Source organism: Anomaloglossus baeobatrachus, chromosome 1 (assembly GCF_048569485.1).
Source record: "Anomaloglossus baeobatrachus isolate aAnoBae1 chromosome 1, aAnoBae1.hap1, whole genome shotgun sequence".
Lineage (NCBI taxonomy): Eukaryota > Metazoa > Chordata > Amphibia > Anura > Aromobatidae > Anomaloglossus > Anomaloglossus baeobatrachus.
In genome coordinates, this window is record NC_134353.1 from 486968127 (window position 1) to 486992511 (window position 24385).

The 24385-nt window shown below is 46.6% G+C and overlaps 2 protein-coding genes across 2 annotated transcripts in view; one reads left to right on the forward strand and one right to left on the reverse strand.

Moving 5' to 3' along the window:
- LOC142309399 (SURP and G-patch domain-containing protein 1-like) overlaps window positions 1-12491 on the reverse strand; it is a 105568-nt gene extending 93077 nt beyond the window's left edge. Inside the window, exon 1 of the mRNA XM_075347188.1 lies at window positions 12461-12491. Within this exon, the coding sequence (XP_075203303.1) occupies window positions 12461-12476 (16 nt within the window). The 5' untranslated portion in view covers window positions 12477-12491. The remainder of the gene's footprint in view (window positions 1-12460) is intronic.
- Window positions 12492-17375: 4884 nt separating this feature from the next.
- The window catches only part of MAU2 (MAU2 sister chromatid cohesion factor), a 136322-nt gene continuing 129312 nt past the window's right edge, over window positions 17376-24385 (forward strand). The window contains exons 1-2 of the mRNA XM_075315403.1: window positions 17376-17630; window positions 20239-20256. Of these exons, the coding sequence (XP_075171518.1) occupies window positions 17379-17630; window positions 20239-20256 (270 nt within the window). The 5' untranslated portion in view covers window positions 17376-17378. The remainder of the gene's footprint in view (window positions 17631-20238; window positions 20257-24385) is intronic.

Consider the following 24385-nt stretch of genomic DNA (forward strand, 5'->3'; position numbering starts at 1 on the left):
AACACAAGCCTGGGGAGGGTGGTCACCTCCAGATCAGACCGCCCCACTGCACGCTGATTGGAGCGATTGCGCGTCATAGCATAATCGCTCCAATCAGTGCTGCAGAGGCTGGGGGGCACCATGTTTGATCTCCTGCTATGATCTGCTGCAACTGCTGCAGCACCTCATAGCAGGATCTCACAGGATCGCACTGGTTCAGGCATTGTTTTAGCCGAAACTAGTGCGAACGATGTGGTTGGCGGTTCAGATTTGAACAGCCAATCACAATGATCGTTGATGAAGGGTGGTGATGCCACCCCCCCCGGGATCAAGCAAAGGTCCCCTGCTGTAAGAAACAGCAGGGGCCATCATTTGAAAGCCATTGCTATGGCCACGACAATCAAATGAACTTTAGGCAGTAAAGTTACGTCCCTGGTCATTAAGTCACGTAAAAATAGGACGTAACTTTACTGCCCGCGGTCATGGAGGGGTTAACCTTCCTCCACCAATTATACATTTTGTCACTAAGTCACTTATAACCAACAATGTTTTGTGTACTGAGGAAATCATCCAGCCGTTTTCTAAAAGCTATTATAGTATCTGCCATTACTACCTCTTGTGGTAGGGCATTCCACAGTCTGACTGCTCTAACTGTAAAGAACTCTTTCCTATTTAGCTGCCGGAAACGCTTTTCTTCCACTCACAATGAATGCCCCCTGGTCCTTAGTATTGTTTTTCAAAAGAATAAGTCATGTGCCAGTCCTTTATATTGACCACACATGTATTTATACATAACACAGGTAGTCCTCGGGTTACGACGGTCTCGACTTACGTTGTTTCGTAGTTACGACGCTTTATACGACGCTCATACAGCATCATATAAAGCGTCGTAACAGCGTCATAACCGGGTCGTATGCGTCGTAACCAGGTCGTATGCGTCGTAACAGCGTCGTAACCGGGTCGTATGCGTCGTAACAGAGCTGTATTACCGTAAGCTGGAAATGTGTAGCTGGAAAAGGTGCCCCTCACACAACATGTGCAGCACAGAATGGTTCCTACTGTATGGTTCGATTTACAATGTTATTTGACTTACAACGCCGCGTAAGAACGGAACAACGTCGTAAGTATACATAATAACATCTCCTCTGAGACGTCCTTTTTTTAAGTTAAACAAATCCATCTTTTCCAACCTCTCATCATATGGGAGGCCTTCCATTCCTTATAGTAGTCTAGTTAGGTGTAGTTAGCCTTTTAGTTAGTTGTAGTTAGCCTTTTAACTGGCTTAGTTCTAGTTAGTTGTAGTTAGCCTTTTAACTGGCTTAGTTCTAGTTAGTTGTAGTTAGCCTTTTAACTGGCTAACTTCTGAATGTCCTTTTTAAAATGTGGAGCCCAAAACTGGATCCCTTATTCTAGATGTGGTCTTACAACTGATTTATAGAGGGGTAACAATACATTGGGATCCCGGGATCTAATCTCTCTTTTTATACACCCTAAAATCTTGTTTGCTTTAGCAGCTGCTGCTTGACATTGAGTGCTGCTGCTCAGCTTATTTGTAATGAGAATACCCAAGTCCTTCTCCTGTTCTGTAGTCCCGAGTTTACTTCCATTTAATGTATAGCAGTTATAGGATTACTCTGTTCTAGGTGCATTACTTTACATTTATCAACATTAAATCTCATTTGCCAAGTAGTTGCCCATTCTGACATCTTATCCATATCCTTTTGTAATATTGTACTATCAAGGTCAGTTTTTAATATCCTACATAGTTTGGTGTCATCAGCAAACACTGACACTTTACTATCAATCCCATCCACAAGGTCATTAATAAAGAGATTAAAAAAATCGGTCCTAGCACAGATCCCTGCGGCACCCCACTGCTGACTATAGCCCATTTAGAGAATATACCATTTATGACTACGCTTTGTTTCCTATCTTTTACCAATTTCTTACCCAGTTGCATATAGTTTCCCCTAGTCCCTGCTTCTGGAGCTTTAGTATAAGGCTATTATGTGGTACAGTATCAAATGCCTTTACAAAGTCCAAATAAATCACATCAGCTGCATTATCAATATCCAGGTTTGCACTTACCCCCTCATAGAACCCCAACAGGTTGGTTAGACACGACTTATCTTTCATGAATCCATGCTGTCTGTCAGTTAGGCTATGTGCGCACGTCGCGTAAAAACATGCAGTTACGCTGCGCTTTGTAGCGCAGCGTAACTTCATGCGTCCTGCGTCCCCTGCACAGTCTATGGAGACTGTGCAGGGGCCGTGCGCACGTGGCGTTTAAGAGCGCAGCGCTTCGGCTACTGCCGAAGCGCTGCGCAAAAAGAAGTGACATGTCACTTCTTTCCTGCGCTTTGCCGGCAGCTCCTGCTCTGTCTATGGCAGGAGCTGCAGGCAGAGCGCATGGAATCGGCGCTCACTATGGACATTTCTGCAGCGATCTAAAGCGCACATGTGCTCTTCAGATCGCTGCAGAAATTTCTGCAGGGCTTGTACGCAACGTGCGCACATAGCCTTATATTATTTTCTGCAATATATTTTTGCATGTCATCTCTTAAAATGCTCTCAAAAACTTACTGATGTCCGGCTTACTGGACGGTAGTTGCCTGGATCCACCTTCTTACCTTTCTTAAATATCGGCACTACATCAGCAATCCTACAATCCTGTTATAAGCGAGTCTAAGGGGCACTTTGCACACTACGACATCGCAAGCCGATTCTGCGATGCCGAGCGCGATAGTCCCCGCCCCCGTCGCAGCTGCGATATCCTTGTGATAACTGCCGTAGCGAACATTATCGCTACGGCAGCTTCACATGGACTCACCCATCCTGCGACCGTCGCTCTGGCCGGCAACCCGCCTCCTTATTAAGGGAGCGGGTCGTATGGCGTCACTGTGACGTCACACGGCAGGTGGCCAATAGGAGCCGGGGAGCGGAGATGAGCGGGATGTAAACATCCCGCCCACCTCCTTCCTTCTGCATATCCTACGGAAGCCGCAGTGACGCCGGTAGATGTTCCTCGCTCCTGCGACTTCACACACAGCGATGTGTGCTGCCGCAGGAGCGAGGAACAACATTGGACAGTCGCGTCAGCGTAATCATGGATTACACCGACGCTGCACCGATGATACGATTACGACGCTTTTGCGCTCATTAATCGTATCATCGAGCCTTTACACACTACGATGTCGCATGCGATGCCGGAAGTGCGTCATTTTCAATTTGACCCCACCGACATCGCACCTGCGATGTCGCAGTGTGCAAAGCCCGCCTAAGAAGATGAGATACAGCGGTCTGTCGATTACTGAGCTGAATTCCCTCAATAATCATGATTTGTGAATGTTTAATTTACTCAGACGCAGGTGTACTTTTTCTTGTGTTAAATAATTATATCGGGTGGTGAACTTTGATTTTTGACTTGTTGAATGACGCCTAAAACGGTCAGTTCCTTGATGAACTGCCTGTTTAATATCTCAGTCTTTTCTTTGTCCTCTTTTACTAACTTGTTATTATATTTTAAGGGGCCGATACTATCCTTTGTTTTCCTTTTAGCATTAATGTAATTATAAAAGACTAGAAGGTGGCCCGATTCTACGCATCGGGTATTCTAGAATTTACGTATTGTGTAGTTCATGTATGATTTTTGTTATATATATGTGCGGTATGTGCGTATATTTGTGTGTGCAGCGTTGTCTGTGTGTGGGTGTCTGTGTAGGGCAGTTGTTTGTGGTTTCCAGTGTGTGTGTGTGGTGTGTTGTGCAGTGCGCGCGCGCGCGTGTGTGTGTGTTGGGGGGAGGTGTGCACTCTCCATCGTGCTCCATCCCCTATGCTGCGCACCCCCCATCGTGCTACATCTCCCATCCTGCGCACTCCCAAACGTGCTCCATCCGCCATGCTGCGCACTCCCAAACGTGCTCCATCCGCCATGCTGCGCACTCCCCATCGTGCTCCATTCCCTATGCTGCGCACTCCCCATCGTGCTCCATCCGCCACGCTGCGCACTCCCCATCGTGCTCCATCTCCTATGCTGCGCACTCCTAAACGTGCTCCATCCGCCATGCTGCGCACTCCCAAATGTGCTCCATCCACCATGCTGCGCACTCCCAAACGTGCTCCATCCGCCATACTCCACACTCCCCATCGTGCTCCATGCCCCATGCAGCGCACTCCCCATCGTGCTCTATCCCCTATGCTGCGCACCCCCCATCGTGCTCCATCATCCATGCTGCGCACTCCCAAACGTGCTCCATCCGCCATGCCGCGCACTCCGAAACGTGCTCCATCCGCCATGCTGCGCACTTCCAAACGTGCTCCATCCGCCATGCTGGGCACTCCCCATCGTGCTCCATCCCCCATGCAGTGCACTCCCTATCGTGCTCCATCCCCTATGCTGCGCACCCCCCATCGTGCTCCATCTCCCATGCTGCGCACTCTCAAACGTGCTCCATCCGCCATGCTGCGCACTCCCAAACGTGGTCCATCCGCTATGCTGCGCACTCCCAAACATGCTCCATCCGCCATACTCCGCACTCGCCATCGTGCTGCATCCGCCATGCTGCGCACTCCTAAACGTGCTCCATCCGCTATGCTGCGCACTCCCAAACGTGCTCCATCCGCCATGCTGCGCACTCCCAAACGTACTCCATCCGCCATGCTGCGCACTCCCAAACGTGCTCCATCCGCCATGCTGCGCATTACCAAACGTGCTCCATCCGCCATGCTGCGCCAGCATCAGCCTCTCTACCCGCATCATCAGCCTCTCTGCCCGCAGCATCAGCCTCTCTCCTCCCAGCATCAGCGTCTCTGTCTCTAGCATCAGGCTCTTTCCTTTCAGCCTCCCTCAGCATCAGCTTCCCTTTCCCAGCCTTCCCAAGGATCAGCCTCTCTCTTCCCAGCCTCCTTCCTCCCAGCCTCCCCCTCCCAGCCTCCCTCAGCATCAGCCTTCCTCTCTCAGTCTCCCCCAGCATCAGCTTCCCAAAGCATCAGCCTCCACCAGCATCAGCCTCTGTTCTTCCAGCCTCCTCCAGCATCAGCTTCCCTAAGCATCAGCCTCCCTCGTCCCAGCCTCCCTCAGCATCAGCCTCTCTCCTTCCAGCCTCCCTCAGCATCAGCCTCCTCTCCCCAGCCTTCCCTAGGATCAGCCTCTCTCCTCCCAGCCTCCTTCTTCCCAGCCTTCCCATCCCAGCCTCCTTCAGCATCAGCATTTCCCTCTTCCCCATGATCAGCCTCTCTGCTCCCAGCCTTCTCCAGCACGCCCTGCTCCTCTGCCGACACTCACACACCCGATCGCATGCACTCACACACACACCCGATCGCATCCACTCACACACACACCCGATCGCATTCACTCACACACACACCCGATCGCATCCACTCACACACACACCCGATCGCATCCACTCACACACACACCCGATCGCATCCACTCACACACACACCCGATCGCATCCACTCACACACACCCGATCGCATCCACTCACACACACCCGATCGCATCCACTCACACACACCCGATCGCATCCACTCACACACACCCGATCGCATCCACTCACACACACTCGATCGCATCCACTCACACACACAGACACTGACGATATCGCACTTACGCGCTCATACTCACAACATCCGGGGATATCACATGCTTCTGGCCATGTGATCCTCCGTCAGGTCCTGGAAGATCACAACAGCACATTTTCGCCGCCGAGAAGCAAGCGATATCCCAGGATGTCGTGAGTATGTGGATGCGATGTGAGGTGTGTGTGAGGTGTGTATGAGAGTGAGTGTGAGTGTGATCTGATGTGTGTGTATGTTTGTGTGTGTGCGTGTGGACCTTCCGGCGCAGCAGGACCTTGATGGGCTTGTAACCATGCGAGCATGGTTACCAACGTATCCACACCACTCCCACTACTGCCGTGGGAGCGGGGGCCGGGGGAGGGGGAGGGAGTACAGTACTCACCTCCGTGACAGCGCTTGTAACCATGCGAGTATCCACACCACCCCTTTGGGAGCGGGGGCCGGGGGGGGGGGGGGGGGTTGGGGGGGGATAGGGAGTACCGTACTCACCTCCGTGACAGCCGTGTCAGTTAGAGAAATGCGCGGGGGGAGGGAGGGGGTGGGGCCAGAGCTAACGTGCATTGCGTGAGGGGGGCGGGGCGTGGCGTGGCTGAATTGCCAATGCCTGCAGGGTGCCGGGGCGAGAGGCCAATCTGTGGGGGGGGCGGAGCCTGGGCGAGCGGCTGGCCAATCCGTGTGGGGGCGCAGCCTGGGCGAGCGGCCAATCCGTGTGGGGGGGCGGGGCCATGGCGAGCCCAGCGGCCAATCAGCTTTGTGTCACCGTAAGGACACAATTTTGGAGCATGACAGACAGACAGACAGATAGACAGACAGACAGACAGACAGACAGAATAAGGCAATTATATATATAGATGTTGGCATTTATTAAATGTCCTTGGCAATTTTTGTTTCAGTAGTCTTGCAAGAACAAGATTCCTTTGGACAACGTGCGGCGCCTTTTCGCCTTCAAAGCTGCCTTCAATTGGTCTAAAAGTTCAATGTAATACCTTGCATTGATGGTGGAACCCTTTTGAAGGTAGTCAACTAGTAGCACGCCCTCCTTATCCCAGAACACAGACACCATCACCTTAGTGACTGATTTTTTGCACCCTGAACTTCTTTGGATGAGTAGAACCACTGTGCCTCCACTCTTTTGACTGCTCCTTGTTTTCAGGGTCATACAAATAAATCCAGGTCTCATCCATAGTGACCAGTCGATCCAGGAAGTTCTTATCAGTCCGGAAACGCTGACAAACAGACCGGGAAGTTTTCAGTCGCATGCTTCTCTGATCTGTTGTCAAACATTTGGGGACCCACTTTGCAGATAGCTTTCTCATGTCCAAATGTTCATGGATAATGACACAAACACGTTCACGGGAAATCCCAATGATGTGTGCTATTGCTTTAGCTGAAATTCATCAATTCTCCAGTATGAGGTTGTTCACAGCATCGACGATCTCCGCAACAAGAACCACTCTTGGTCGTCCAGGACATTCCTCATCATAGGTGCTGAAGTGGCCAGTTTTATATTTGGCAACCAATTTCTTAACTGTGGAATATGAAGGCCATTATTTTTATCCCTTTCTACGTGAGAGTTATTAATTGTATTTGGATCTTGGTGTTTTAGATTTTATTTTTTTCTGATTTGTATATTTATTTCATATACTTTTCTTCATTAGATCATGATTTTGTGACGCAACTTTTCTCTTCTGTTTGGAAACATTTTTTTTGTTCTGGTAATGTGTTCCCAGTATATACTCTCAATATGAGATGTAATTTTTATTTTATCTATTATGCCTCCTTTTCCTCTTACTGTTTGAGGACTACTGGGATTCCTTGCATTAAATTGATTATTTATTTTAGGCTATGTGCGCACTTACCGGATTTTGCCGCGGATTTTCCGCGGATTTGCTGCATGTTTCGCTGCAGAAAATGTTCATAACATCTCTGCAGTGAATCACCAGCAAATCCTATGGAGAAAAAAAATCCTGTGCGCACTGGGCGGAATTTGACAGCTGCATGTTTTGCTGCGGGAATCCCGCAGCAAAAACAAGTGCATGTCACTTCTTTTCCGCACATCGCTGCGGGATTTCACTCCATTGACTCCAATGTTAATCATGAAATCCCGCAGGGAATAACGCAGGCAGCAAATTCTGTGCGGTTCACTGCGTTTTCCTGCGTTATTCCCTGCGGTATTTCGCGGTTTACCTCCGGTAATGTACATCGCCTGTCTGCGGTTTTGCAGGAAGTGACGTCATTACAGGAAGAGGAAGCCGTGCAGAAAGTAAACACACAGATCACACACACAGACATAGACACACACACACAGACATCACAGACATAGATCACAGACACATAGAACACACATAGAAAGCAAACGGAAATATAGAAAAAAAAGAACGTGGGCTCCGCTGCATATTTACCTTCCAGCCGAGGTAAGCACACAGCGGCGGCCCGGTATTCTCAGGCTGGGGAGGCAGAGGGGCAGTTTTAATGTCCCCCGCCTCACTCCCACCTCCGGCAGCCGAGAATATCAGCCGCAGCTGCCCCGGCACTGTCGCATGCATTATGCGGCAATACCGGCATGTCCCCGGCTCTTCTTGCCGCCGTGTAGCAGTGGCAGCAAGGTAATACAAGGGGTTAATGGTGGTGGATCACCGCCATTAACTCCAGGCTTGATCATGGCAGCGTCTATGTGACAGCTGACATGATCAACCCGTAAGTAAAGTGAAAAAAACACAGACACCGAAAAATCCTTTATTTTAAATAAAACAAACAAGCCTCGTTCACCATTTTATTAACCGCTCCCGCACCAAAGCTCCGGCGTAATCACCGCTCCGGCGTAATCCACAGGTCCTGCGCTGCTTCCATCCAGCCGCGACTGTCACAGACACAGCGCTGAATGAAAGCAGCAGACAGCAGAGGTAATTACCGGTCATTTCCCACGGCTGGTAATGTGAACTCACTGCCGACCGTGGGAAATGCAGCGATCTGTCCTCTATCTATCTATCTATCTATCCCTCTATCTGTCTGTCTGTCTATCTATCCCTCTATCTATTCTTCTGTCTATCTACTATCTCAGAATTAAATGACTTTTTTTTTTTTTTTTTTTTTCAATGTGCTTTATTGCATTGAATGCAATAAAGCACATCCCAACCCGCACGCGGCAAAACCGCGGCAATACCGCGAATAATACCGCGGTAAAACCGCAGCAAACCGCGGCAAACCGCATGCGGTTTTCGGGTGCGGTTTCCCGCGGTTTTTTACCGCGGGTGCGGTAATCTTTGAGAGCATGCGGAATTTTCTCAAGGAAATTTCATTTCCCAGTGCGCACAAGGCCTTAGGGGATATTTTCCTACTATGCATACACCATCTCCTCTCTTTTGTGGTTGTTTTTATACACACTGATTTTTTATGTTGTCTGTTTGTGATCACTTAATAAAATTTGTCTATTTTTACACAATATACTCGTCTCCTCCTGTTTTCCATGGTCATAGAATTGTATATAACTAATGAACAAATAAAGATACGTTAAAACCAAGCACACTATTGTTTTTCTTGTGAAATTCTCAATAAGTTTGATGTTACATGACCCTTTTCCCATTGGAAAAAATAAAGTTTAATCTAAAATGGCTGACTTCTAAATGGCTGCCATGGTCACCACCCATCTTGAAAAGTTTCCCCCTCCCATATACTAATGAGCCACAAACAAGAAGTTGATATCACCAATTATTCACATTTTATTTAGGTATATCCATATAAATACCCACCCTGTATATACTCAGGACGTACAGCTGAAACCAGAAGTTTACACACACTATCTAAAAAGACACATATGCATGTTTTTCTCACTATCTCACATGAAATTAGAATCAACCTTTCCATTTAATGTCAAATAGGATTATCAAAATTATTTATATTAGCCAAATGCTAGAATAATCAAAGAATGTTTTAAGGCATTTTTATTACTTTCTGTAAAGTCAAACGTTTACATACATTTCATTAGTATTAGGTACCATTGCCCTTAAACTTGGGTCAAACATTTTGGATTTTCTTCCACAAGCTTCTCACAAAAGTTAGTAGGAATTTGGGCCCATTCCTCCTGACAGAACTGGTGTAACTGATCCATGTTTGTAGGTCGCCTTGCTAGCATCTGCCTTTTCAGCTTTGCCCATACATTTTCAACAGGATTGAGATCATGGCTTTATGATGGCCACTCCAAAACATTGACTTTGTTATCCTTAAGCCACTTTGTAACCAGTTTGGCAGCATGCTTTGGGTCATTGTCCATTTGGAAGACTCATTTCCACCCAAGCTTTAAGTTCTCGGCTGATGTCTTGAGATTTTGCTTCAGTATTGCAACATAATCTTCTTTCCTCATTATGCCATCTATTATGTGAAGTGCACCAGTCCCTCCTGCAGTAAAACAACCCCACAATATGATGCTGCCACTCCCGTGTTTCACAGTTGGGATGGTGCTCTTAGGATTCAAAGCTTCTCCCTTTTTTCTCCAAATGTAATGATGGTCATTATGGCCAAACAGTTGAATTTTAGTTTTGTAAGACAACAAAATTAAGGTCTTTGTTCCTGTGTGCACTTGAAACATTACTCTGGCTTTTTTATGTTTCTTTTGGATTAATGGCATCTTCCTGGAAAAGTGGCATTTCAGCCTATGTTGACACAGTATACAATCTTACCAGCTTCTGCCAGCATCTTCACAAGGTCTTTTGCTTTTGCTCTTGAGTTGATATGCATGTCTGACCAAAGCACGTTCATATCTGGTACACAAAACCCTTCTCCTTCCTGAGCGGTATGATGGTTGGACATTCCCACCTTGTTTTTACTTGCATATAATTGTTTGTACACATGAACGAGGCACTTTCAGGTATCTGAAAATTGCATCCAAGGATTAACCAGACTTGTACAAGTCCTCAATTCTCTTCCTGACCTCTTGGCTGATTTTGTTATGCGACGCCCCAGCAGGCGTCGCATAACTGGAGGAGGCTGTGCTCTGTGGCCATCGGTGATTATACCATTACCTAATATTTCTTCCTGTTGACTTTGACATTTCTATTGTGCCGATTCTGACACTTGCTTAACTTTACTTAAACTTAAGTATATTTTCCTTTCCCGCTGGCTAATACCATCTGAGCAGTCCTCCTTCTTCTATATCCCACCTGCATTTTTTAGGCCATCGGCTTAGTATCTCGTGGAATTCATGCATGATGTGTTTATAGGGTGTCAGCAGCTGTAACTTTTGCTGATTGTCAGCTGTAAATTTTGCTGATTGTAGTTTCAAATTGTGATATAATTGCTGCTATAACCCCCCAGCACTTGACACTTTATTCTATGTCTATATATATTTTTTCTACGTCTATATTTATTTATTCAATTAGTATGTTTATGCATAGCCTCTGAATTCCCATATACTACCCTTTGCCCTATTGTACTACTGTTTGATTATAACTATGACTACTATTATTATTCTTATCATATGATATGTAGGTTTTGACGCCGTTTTTCCAGTCCACAGCCCTGTGGTTTTATTCAAGTGTGTGTATATATATATAAAATAATTTTTTACATTAATAAAGATATATTAAGTGACCATCTTGTTCGGTTTCTTCTTCTTTTTTGGTTCAGCACCTGAACCTGGTAGTGCTCGCTCACCACAACGAGTACCGAGCACCCGGATATGGTAGTGCTCTCTCATCACTAGTCGTTACGAGTACAGGGCACCTAAGCATGATATAGATCGCTCATCACTACTCGTTACGAGTAGCATCCACCTAAGCAGGGTAGTACTCGCTCATTACAACGCATTACGAGTACCGAGCCCCCAAGCATGGTACTGCTTGCTCATCACTAATCGTTACGAGTACCGAGTACTTGAGCATGGTAGTGCTCGCTTATCACTACTTGATATGAATATCCGTGCATGGTAGAACTTGTTCATCACTACTCGTTATAATTACAGAGCACCCGAGCATGGTAGTGCTTGCTCCTCACTACTTGTTATTAGCAGTGCTTTTTATGTAAAAAAAATATTTGCTGGTACGCATCTCTGAGGCAAGGAGCGGTGGGGGGAGGGGGGGTGCTGTCAGGCGCTGCGGGGGTTGCCGGTGCCAGTGGAGAGTGGAAGAGTGGACGATCATGTGAGCACAAGTATGAGATTTGTATACGTGTGGCCACATTTTGGTTTGATGTGTCCAGCCTCAGTCAATTCATTTTCATTGAGCATGTCTGTTCAGCACATGACCACATGTATGTAAATCGCATACTTGCAGCTGCATAACCTCCCACTCTCACCGCCGGCACCAGAGAATCCTGACAGCATGCAGTGTGCACACTGTGAGAATTCGGAAGGCTGCAGTCACAGAGTGATACAAGGAGTGACTGCAGACTCATCAAAAATTTGGACAACCCCTTTAATGCCCCCAACAACATGAATAAAAACATAGTAACCCTTAACTTGTCAGACGGCACAAGACTTTATTAAAGAGAGTGTCCACTACTTTAACATTAATGACCTTTCCTTAGGATAGGTCACCAATGTCTGACTGGTCGGGGTCCGGCACCTGGCAACCCCGCCAATTCCCTACTCTAGGTGTCGGTGGTGGCAGGTGGTTGGAAGTGCTCCGTTCTGGATCTGCTCCGTCTTCTGATAGTGGCAGCAGTCTCCTGAGGCGGATGTGCAGTACCCGGCCGCGGACACTAGCAGAGGATAGAGCAGATCCAGAAATAAACATTTCGGGCCACCTGCACCATAATCAGCTGATCAGTGGGGGTCCCAATGCGCTCACATCAGAAGCAATGCGCAAGTGGGACCCAGGTCTAATGATGAGACATAGTATCACAAATAAACATTTACATTCAGGTACCTTACAGATGATGTTGTCTCTAGTCATTTCTTTCTATTCACCTTGTCCTGACGCCATGGTGACTTTTCACATTCACATCTCGTGTCTGCAGATTTCCATCTTCTCCACTCTTCTGCAGCACATCCCGACATGATGCCCCTAAAAGAAGCAGAATGATTATAATACTTCTATTTAAAAATATCTGCCCTACACTGTGCTCCAGAATAAATAATGGCTCCTCACAGTATTCTCTGCACAAAATATGACCCACACTGTCTCTCTTATGGTACATGCCCTCCATATTCCCTCTCTTTCCAAACTGAGCCTACTGTTTACAGTGTCCTTTACACCTTGTCCCCTTATACTGCCCAGTCTTTATACTGTGTCTTCATCACACTCCCCCTCCTTGCTATAACCTCACACTGTTCTCCCATTCTGCCCCTTCTCCATACCACCCCCCTCCACTACCCAGTCTTTATTCTGTGCCCCTCACATTCTTCTCATCCCTTACTGTCTCCTCACTACCTCCTGTGTGTCCATATACTTTTCCACCTCACTCCCCATCCTGCCCACTTGCTCCTCATACCATGTCACTCTTTATATTGTGTCCTTAAAATTTCTTTCCAGGTCGCTCCACATCCTCTTTGTCCCCATGCATGAAACCTCATCCTCTCTGTCCCCATGCATCACCCCTCATCCTCTCTGTCCCCATGCATGAAACCTCATCCTCTCTCTCCCCATACTGTGTCCAAAGGTACTTCCCCCTCCCCATCGTCTCTTCCCACCATATTCTGTCCACAGATAGCTCCCTCCCCCACCCCATATTGTGTATATAGATATTGCCCCCTCCCCACCCTCTGTCCCCCTAAAGTGTTTCCACAGATGGTTCCCATTCCCACCATCTGCCCCCCCCATAGGGTGTCCACAGATACAAGGACAATTGAGCAGTGGGAGCCGCGCGCTGCACTTTCTCTGAGTGCGGCTGTTAGCGTGACAACCACGCTCAGAGAATAACGGCTCCCACCCCGGCAGACTTCCACACCGCAGCATCAGGCAGCCGGATAGCGCCCCGCCAGCTCCCCCCTAGATACGCCTCTGGCTTGTGCCTCCACTCCACATGGCTAATTTGCATAGTTTACAAATTAGCCATGTGGACGGAGCCAGAGGCGCTCTTCAGATTTTCCGGTACGCCGTACCGGCGCAATAAAGCACTGGTTATGAGTACCGAGCACCCGAGTATGGTTCTCATCACTACTCCTTACGAGTACCGAGCACCCGGGTATGGTAGTGCTCGCTCATCACTAATCCTTACGCGCACCTGAGCATGAAATAGATTGCTCATCACTACATGTTACAAGTAGCAAGCACCCGAACAGGGTAGTGCTTGCTCATCACTACTCGTTACAAGTTCCGAGCACCTGAGCATGGTAGTGCTCGCTCATGACTACTCATTATGAGTTCTGAGCACGCGAGCATGGTAGTGCTTGCTCATCACTAATTGTTACGAACACCTGAGCATGAAATAAATCGCTTGTCAGTACTTGTTACGAGTACCAAGCACCCGAGCATGGTAGCGCTCGCTCATCACTACACTGGGTGCAGACTTATTAGGCAAGTTGTATTTTAGCGGATTTTTTTTATTAGCAATCAACAACTATGTTCTCAAACAAACCAAAAGGCTCATACCGTATTTTTCGGACCATAAGACACACTTTTTTCCCCCCAAATGTTGGGGGAAAGTGGGGGGTGCGTCTTATGGTCTGAATATAGGGCTGCGGGGAATGAGGGTGCTGCGGTGGAGCGGGTCATCGGTGGCACGAGCAGACTGCAGCAGCGCATGCCGTGACCACGTGGGCCCGCTCATTCCATATGCACGCCCATCCTCCCGCCCATCTCTCAGCGCTGAAGCCGGCGCTACAGGTGGGCGGGGTGATGGGCGGGGACGCGTGCATAGTAAACAGCCAGCTCGCGTGATCACCCCTGGCAACTACAGCCTGGAGTGATCATGCTCGGCTGTATTCACTGCTCCCCGTGCATCATGATCAGCGCGGGGTGCAGTGAATCAATGTACTCACCATTCCCCTGCAGCACCGCGATGTCCTCCTGCCTGCCTGCCGCGGCTGTATGGAAACTAGCGGTGCTCACAGCGATAACGTCATCGCTGTGCGCACGTGTCCACACAGTCGCGCCGGCAGACAGGAGGACATCGCGATTCTGCAGGGATCGTGGCCGGCTCAACACAGCGCTGCTGGCAGACAGGAGGAGGAGCGACGCTGCGTGGAGCAAGGAAAGGTGAGTGTAAACGTTTATTTATTTTGTGTGCCACAGGATGCAGGACATAGCAGGATGGTGGGGGTATATGAACAGGATGCTGGTATATGAGCAGGATGGATGGGGCTATATGAGCAGGATGATGGGGGTATATGAGCAGGATGATGGGGGTATATGAGCAGGATGATGGGGGTATATGAGCAGGATGATGGGGCCATATAGCAGGATGATGGGGCCATATAGCAGGATGATGAGGGTATATGAGCAGGATGATGGGGCCATATAGCAGGATGATGGGGGTATATGAGCAGGATGATGGGGGTATATAGCAGGATGATGGGAGTATATGAACAGGATGATGGCATATAGCAGGATGATGGGGGTATATGAGCAGGATGATGGGGTATATGAGCAGGATGATGGCGTATATGAGCAGGATGATGGCGTATATGAGCAGGAAGATGGTGTATATAGCAGGATGGGAGCACATACCAGGATGGCAGTATATAGCAAGATGGGGTTATACCAGGATGAGGGACATATATATACACAAGGCAGGAGGATCATTACCAGGATGGGGTACCTTAGTAGAGAATTTGGGGACATTACCCCCATAATAGTGTCAGCAGCAGATCCTCGCCCCATAACAGTGTATCATGACCACACTTTTTGCTTAAAATTTATTTTCCTATTTTCCTTCTCTAAAACCAGGATGCGTCTTATGGTCCGGTGCGTCTTATAGTCCGAAAAATATGGTAAATATCAAAGCTTAATATTTTGGAAGTTGGAGTGCGTTTTTTTTAGATTTGGCTATCTTAGGAGGATATCTGTTTGTGCAGGTAACTATTACTGTGCAGAATTATTAGGCAACTTAATTAAAAAACAAATATATTCCCATCTCACTTGTTTATTTTCACCAGGTAAACCAATATAATTGCACAAAATGTATAAACATTTCTGACATGCAAAAACAAAACCCCCCAACAATCCAACAATTAGTGACCAATATAACCACCTTTCTTTATGACGACACTCAACAGCCTACCATCCATAGATTGTCAGTTGCTTGATCTGTTTCCGATCAACATTGCGTGCAGCAGCCACCACAGCCTCCCAGACACTGTTCCGAGAGGTGTACTGTTTTCCCTCCCTGTAGATCTTACATTTTATGAAGGACCACAGGTTCTCTATGGGTTCAGATCAGGTGAACAAGGGGGCCATGTCATTATTTTTTCATCTTTTAGACCTTTACTGGCCAGCCACGCTGTGGAGTAGTTGGATGCATGTGATGGAGCATTGTCCTGCATGAAAATCATGTTTTTCTTCAACGATACCGACTTCTTCCTGTACCACTGCTTAAAGAAGTTGTCTACCAGAAACTGGCAGTAGGGGAGTTGTACTTCACTCCATCCTCAACCCTAAAAGGTCCCACAAGTTCATCTTTGATGATACCCGCCCATTCTAGTACCCCACCTCCACCTTGCTGGCGTCTGAGTCAAAGTGGAGCTCTCTGCCCTTTACTGATCCAGCCTCTGGCCCATCCATCTGGCCCATCAAGAGTCACTCTCATTTCATCAGTCCATAAAACCTTTAAAAAAAATCAGTCTTAAGATATTTCTTGGCCCAGTCTTGACGTTTTAACTTATGTTTCTTGTTCAAAGGTGGTCGTTTTTCAGCCTTCCATACCTTGGCCATGTCCCTGAGTATGGCATACCTTGTGCTTTTTGATACTCCAGTAACGTTGCAGCTCTGAAATATGGCCAAACTGGTGGCAAATGGCATCTTCACGCTTGATTTTCCTCAATTCATGGGCAGTTATTTTGCGCTTTTTTTCCCAACACGCTTCTTGCGATCCTGTTGGCTATTTGCCATGAAATGCTTGATTGTTCGGTGATCACGCTTCAAAAGTTTGGCAATTTCAAAACTGCTGCATCCCTCTGCAAGACATCTCACAATTTTGGACTTTTCAGAGCCCGTCAAATCTCTCTTCTGACCCATTTTGCCAAAGGAAAGGAACTTGCCTAATAATTAAGCACACCTTATATAGAGTGTTGATGTCATTACACCACACCTCATTACAGAGATGCACATCACCTGATTTACTTAATTGGTAGTTGGCTCTCAAATCTATACAGCTTGGAGTAGGACAACATGTATAAAAAGTATCATGTGATCAAAATACTCATTTGCCTAATAATTCTGCACACAGTGTACTTGTTACGAGTACCCGAGCATGGTAGTGGTCACTCATCACTACGCGTTACGAGCACCCGAGCATGGTAGTGCTCACTCATCACTAGAGGCCATGTGCCTGTCCATTCATCTCTATAGGAGCTCATTAAATTGCACAGCTTCCATAGAAATGAAAGGTGACAGAGCCTATTTTTGAAACAGATGCCATGTTTTTATAGGGCATTGATGTTATGCCTATGCCATGACTGCCCCAGATATTATCCGTGTTGCAGGCCAGTGTGGCTGCTAGCCCTAAGGTAGAACTAGCCAGTCTTCATACAGTCCTGCACACCGGCAGCACGGTTACCGGGAAGGCACACTGTGCCCGCCGCCCACACACCACAGAGTATTCACGAGAGCGCGCCACTGTGCTGCAGGAGACAATGCCGGGACTACAGCTCCCAGAAGGCGCCGCGGTCTCGCGAGCTTTAGCGGCCGGCTGGGGGAGTGGCCAGGGCCTTGTTGTTGGTGTCAGTGATGGCGGCTGCGGCGGTGGTCGCTCCGCAGGCTGAGGCCTCGGAGTCCTGGTACTTGGCTTTGCTGGGGTTTGCAGAGCACTTTCGCACCTCTAGTCCCCCGAAAATCCGCCTGTGTGTGCACTGCCTGCAGGCCGTCTTCCAGTTCAAGCCGCCTCAGCGCATCGAGGCCCGGACTCACCTGCAGCTCGGCTCGGTGCTGTACCATCACACGAAGAACAGCGAGCTGGCCCGCCAGCACCTGGAGAAGGCGGTGAGTCCTGGCGAGGTGTCCTGGTGCTGCCCTAACATCCCCAGCATCGGGGCTGCGGCTGATACGGAGCAGTGGGCGCCCCCGAGTGGCTAGTGGGCATTCCATCAATGAGGGCACAGTGGAGTAACCCAACATGGCCCCTCTGCTGGCTATAGCATGGCCTAATGTATGGTGGCCACTGATTGCCAACTTATCCAGCAGCTCGGGCCACGGCATTTCCTATGTTTTTGTGTTCTTGCCATTTGCACCCAGGAGCCCTTCCTCGGCTATCTGTGTGTGCTTTCACATCGCGCTCTACCCCAGGTTCAGTGATCCCAGTAGGCCTGCGTCCGCAAATGGGATTCGGACAAATGCGCCGTTTGGGCCATTGACTATATGGTGAAGATTGAGTCTCCATGGGCTCGGTAGTGTATCATGTTCAGGGGTATATTACTCGGTGTCCGCCTAAAAATGGTGCACGGCAGAACACAGGGAGACTCTGTGCCATTATAGACAATGTCCCCTTCGGCACATGCGTTAGAATCCCATTTTAAGCCCCAACAGGACCACTGAACATTGGGACGAATGCAGTGTGAAAGCACCCTTAGGCTGCGCGCACATCAGCGTTATTCTGCTGCAATGCCGGATCCATCGGAAATGCGGTACAGTTCAATGGAGTGGCTGCAAGATAAGGTCACATGCGGCTGTATGTGACCTTATCTTGCCGCGATTCCACTGTATTGAACTATACCGCATTTCTGACGGATCCAGGATTGCGGCAGAACAACGCTGTTGTGCGCGCAGCCTAAGGGTGAGATGACTGGCAAATATGGCAAAATCCATACATAGTAAGTGCACGGTTATTGCAGATTTCTTTCACACAGGGTGCACTTCCCTGTTAAAATCGGCAGAAAGATCTGTTGACACGGATCTTTTTTTTTTTTTTTTTTTTCTTTGCAGGATATGGATGAGTTTTGGTAAAAGATATTCTACTTTCTGCTACTACATTACATGTCAGGCCCAGATGGGAAATCCACTGGATCTCCTGTATGAATATGCATTATGTCTGCAACATGTGAATTTCCATTTGACTTCCAATCTGTTTTTGGCTCGTGGAAGCTTTTCCCAAGCCTCCGTCACTCCAGCGCTATTATCATCTTCCTCTTAATTGACTAATTACTGAAAAATAGAGTAGCGCATATGAGAAGCACCCGTGGGCTAGGAGTGTGTTTAATAATAAAGTTATGGTTTTGCTCACCTGATGAGGTTGTGCGCTCGCACAACCCCGGTGGTACATAGATAAATCCTCCGGGATAGGGGGTTTCTAATGTCACCGCTGATAATTCGTTGCTGTGCTGGAGGTGTCCGGGTTAGGTATCGCTGCTGGCTCCTAGGATTCACCGGCACTTTGGATCGTGGAGTGTCTGTGCGATCCACCGTCCTTCAGCTGGAGACTTCACGTTAGATCTAGCAATTCCTGTTCCACTCAGCAGCTCTAACCGAATTCCCTTAATGGGAGTAGGCATATAGTAGATAGATTTTCGGTCTGGTTGAGCGCTATTGAGTGGGCTGACAGGCTATGACAGTGATTTACTTTTATTAATAAAATAATAAAGAACTCCTGTTAATTACATACAACGCGTTTCAGCAAATAATCTGTTGCTTTCCTCAAGTATCATTGAGGAAAGCAACAGATTATTTGCTGAAACGCGTTGTATGTAATTAACAGGAGTTCTTTATTATTTTATTAATAAAAGTAAATCACTGTCATAGCCTGTCAGCCCACTCAATAGCGCTCAACCAGACCAAAAATCTATCTACTATATCTTAATTGACTAATGACCCCTTTTTGTTATGTAATTTTAAGAAAAGAAACTGTCAGTCATCAGGAGGAGGTGGCGCTTGGTGTGGAATAGAGCTGGAGTGACAGAGGCTTGGATTGAGCTTCCACACTGAAAGCACTTCAGCTCATTTCAATATTGGGTCAAATGCTGATTTCTCTGGAATGGACTGGGTAAAGGTATTCCTGCACTTGTATAGGGAGAGATGTGTATATCACCTAGTGATGGGGGAAAAAGCTGGTTCATTGCAGAGAAAAACATCCTGAATGCAATCGCTCAGCCAGACGGATTCCTTATTACCATGGTGTGGCCAGTATAAATTGAGTGATGGGTCCCTTTTAATAGCCAGATTTCCAATAACTGAGACTTACAGAGCTGACGTCTTTCTATAACTGATGGATGACGCTATACAGTCACGGCCTGCTTTGTAATACAAAAAGAGGTGTGTGTGTGTGTGTGTGTGTGTATGTATATATATATATATATATATATATATATATATATATATATCTATATATATCTATCTCTCTCATACATACACTCACTTTTATATATATATATATATATATAGTCTGAAATTGAGTTTGCTCTCCAATATGCGTTATTAAAAGGGTATGACAAATGGCCAGATGTCCGCTGAAGAAAGCATGAGCTGACAATTGAGTGATCCACTCTTCGTTTCTCTGTTACTGGCCACTGCTGATGTTCTTGTTCGGATTTGTGACTGATAATGCTGGCTTTTTTGTATGAACTGTTATTCATGCAAGTTTTGTTCTTTTGTTTTTCAGTGGTTAATTTCACAGCAAGTATCCTTTTCTGTAGCAGAGGTATAGATGTCCAGTCTTCTTACTTCGGACATCGGGTACTTTGGTGCTGGTCTGTCATCTCTTGGAGTTTAATTTATCAAAAGATTTCAGTCATCTGTTACAGTTTGTGCCATTACACTTTCAAATTATGTCTCCAGAAAAAAGTATTCCTTAACCCCTTCACGACCGGTCGATTTTTTTTTTTTTTTTTTTTTTTTTTTTTTTTTTTTTTTTCCTGCTTGCCGTTTTTTTTCGCCATTCTTTTTCTGAGACATAACTTTTATTTTTTTTCAGTCAAAATCAATGGTCATGTGAGGGCTCATTTTTTGCGGAACGAGCTGTACTTTTAAATGAAACCATCAGTTTTACCATATAGTGTACTGGAAAATGGCAAAAAAATTCCAAATGGCAAAAAAATTCCAAATGCAGAAAAATTGCAAAAAAAGTGCGATAGCACTATGGTTTTTGAGATATTTTATTCACTGTGTTCACTATATGGTAAAACTGATGTGTGGGTGTGATGCCTCAGGTCAGTGCGTGTTCGTAGACACCAAACATGTATAGGTTTACTTTTATATAAGGGGTTAAAAAAAAATCGGAAGTTTGTCCGAAAAAGTGTCGCACGTTTTACGCCATATTCCGTGACCCGTAGCGTTCTCATTTTTTGGGATCTATGGCTCAGTGACTGCTTATTTTTTGTGTCTCGAGCTGACGTTTTTAATGGTACAATTTTTGCGCAGATGCTACGTTTTGATCGCCTCTTATTGCATTTTGCGCAAAAGTTGTGGCGACAAACGTTGTTTTGGCGTTTGGAATTTTTTTGCCGCTACGCCGTATACTGATTGATTGATTTTATATTTTGATCGGGCGTTTCTGAACGCGGCGATACCAAATGTGTGTGTATTTTTTATTTTTTTAACCCTTTAATTTTCAATGGGGCGGATGGGGGGGTGATTTGAACTTTTAGGTTTTTTTTTTTTAATTTTTTAAAACTTTTTTTAACTTTTTTTTTTTTTAATTTTACTAGTCCCCCTAGGGGGCTATTGCGATCAGCAGTTCGATCGCTCTGCACTATCTGCTGATCACAGCTACCTAGCTGTAAACAGCAGATACACTCACGGTCTTTTTCACTGTGCAGCGGGCACAGTGAAAGTGAAAGCAAGTCATGTGTAGTACAGGAGTCATCACATGACCCTGTGCTACCATGACAACTATCGGAAGTCACGTGATCGCGTCACGTGACTTCCGGTATCGGGCGGTAAGTAAAAGTTTACCGCGATCGCGCTTATAATGGCGCTGTCACATATTGACAGCGCCATATAAGGGGTTAAACGGCATGAGCAGATAACGATTCTGCTCGTGCCTAGCAGGCACACATCTCAGCTGTGAAAATAAGCTGAGATGTGTGCCGATCGTGGCATGCTGCTGCCAGCAGACCGTGGGCAGTAACGTTATGACCGCTAGGACGTAATTTTACTGCGCGCGGTCGTTAAGGGGTTAAAGATGTGGAACATTTGTGGTTGAAAATGATCAAAATAGATGTGTCTTGCAGACTATGCCAGTGTTTCCATCCCATCATAGCTTTGTGTTTTGGTGTAGGCATGTACTGTATTTTTCATTTTATAAGACACCCCGGGTTATAAGATGCACCCCAAATTTAAATTTTTTTAAAAAAAAATGGCGCCTGTTTTATAATCCAGGAGGCAGAGTACGGTACTGGAGTACGGCTCTGCTCCGTGCGGGGGCTGCTCTGCTCTGCTCTGCTCGGCCCACGGTGAGGCATTGGCCATTCTGAAGATGTTGGCGGTGAGGTCTTCAAATGATGGCGCCTAGAGTTGGCGTGTGCACAGATAAGAGCTTGAGTTAAGAGCTCCATCTGCACATGCGCAGACTCTAGGATCCATTATTTGAAGCCGTCACCACCAACATCTTCAGAATGGCCGATGCCTCACCGTACAGAGAGGAGCCGCACCGCCCGACGCACAGAGCACTACACAGCATAGCATTGTCCCTGCCTCCTTTGACCCCTCTTCACCTCCCGGTAAGCTACATTCGGATTTTAAGACACCCCTTATTTTCTTCCCATATTTTTTGGAAGAGAAAAGCGTCTTATAATCCGAAAAATATGATATTTACACTGCCTGATATTTAGCAACAAGCGGTAGAAGCAACTTTCCTGATAATTAGGCTGCCTAAAAACGCCGCTGATCACGTGACAAGTAAAACACTTGTTCACTGGGAGAAATGATTATTAGGCTGGCTTAAATCCTAGTTCTCTGTAGCATATTATCCTATGTAAACAGGTGATGTGTGGCTGAGAATGATATCCTATGTACACACAGTGATTGTATCATTCTGTGCACATGGAGGTGCGGTCAGCCTGACTAAACTCCGTTACTGATCGGATCTCATGTAGCTGATCTGCGGACGTTCATCCACCGCTGTCAGATTTAAGTGCACCCTAAGTATTTACAGTCATTCGGGTGGTTATCAGGTGAGTATATAAGACTAAGCCAAGCTCCAAAGATGAGGATTTATGGGACTGCAGAAATCGGTGCCGTTGTCCTACTAGGGTAAGGTTGACTATCATCTTGGTTTAGTAGCAGGTGGCTGTCAGTTCACTGGTATTATTAAAAGGAGAAAAAGGAGTATAGAAAGCAAAAACATGGGACCACAAAAAAGTGAAAAAATAACAATTTTATTAATAAAAAAACCAGATAAAAACACTGGAAAATGTTGATCCATGGTAGAGAATAAGTGGATAATAGAAATCGCCTACACCTGCCACAAATGGAAATGGAACAAATGGAATAGTCCCCACAACAATATAGAGTGAACAATGCACTGAAAAATAGGTAGTCAAACCATCAATAGAAGCGAGCACCAGAATATATAAGGTCTGACAACAGGTCGGCACAGCCCAAAATGTATCACCGGCCGAAGTGAGTACCTCATTGTTTTTCTATACTCCTTTTTCTCCTGTTAATAATTATTCCTTGGTGTTTCTTAGCCTTCCTATGTCCACCTTTATTTCTTGGTGCATGGCTTTGACACTTTAGCCATGTGTGTTTTGGAATTTTGTTATATCCGTTCACAGATAGCAGACTATATATTTCCAATTATGTAAATCTGCATGGAGCGGTTTCTGCACCATGTTCATAACTCTGATGACCCATTCAGATGAATGCAGTGATTGTAGACCTTTTTCAGAAATCTGCATATATTGTTATTGTAAAAGGTGTATAAATGGTCTTCTGGTTTTGTGGTGATGTGACTTTGTTATAAACGTTATATATGAGGTATAAAGTCACTAGGTTAGTGCCTTTAGGTTAGATTTTCTGCTTGTCATTAAAGGCAACAAGCAGACAAACATTCCTTACAAGAGATGGCTGTAGAGTAAAGCCCCGTCACACATAGCGAGATCACTGAAACGTCACAGGTTTTGTGATGTATGAGTGACCTCACCAGCGATATCGCTGTGTGTGACAAGCAGCAGCGAGCGGACCCCTGCTGCGAGGTCGCTGATCGGGACAAAGCGATCAGGACCATTTTTTTACTCGTTGGTCTCCCGCTGTGCAGCACGCATCGGTGTGTTTGACGGCGGGAGACCAACAAGCGCCAGTTCTGAGTGTGCAGGGAGCCGTTGTTACATGGTTCGCTGGTCGCTGTGGAGAACTGCCTGATTGACAGCTCAACAGTGACCATGTAGTGACGTATTAGCGATTTCTGCCAGGTCGTATCGTTGGTGCGTCACTACGTGTAACGGGACCCTAACATCTATAGTTCTCTATATCTTCCTTCTATGTATGGCCACATTTAGACAAATGCAAGCCACAAAACAATAATCAATCCTGCCAGGCAACCAATCTGGTGCACATTTAGGCTATGTGCCCACGGGACAATGTACCAGCTATCCATTGCTTCGGGATTCCCTCAAAATATCTGCGGTAAACCTGCGGACATTCGTGCGACTTACCTGCGGACGTCCCGGCCTCTATCTCCATAGTGGAGGCCCAGGAATTCTGCAGCTATTTCCGCAGGAGTAATTGACATGCTGCTGCGGGACATCCGCAGCATATTCCGCAGCCGCACATTCCACAGCATAGACACAGCACTCCACATGTCCCAT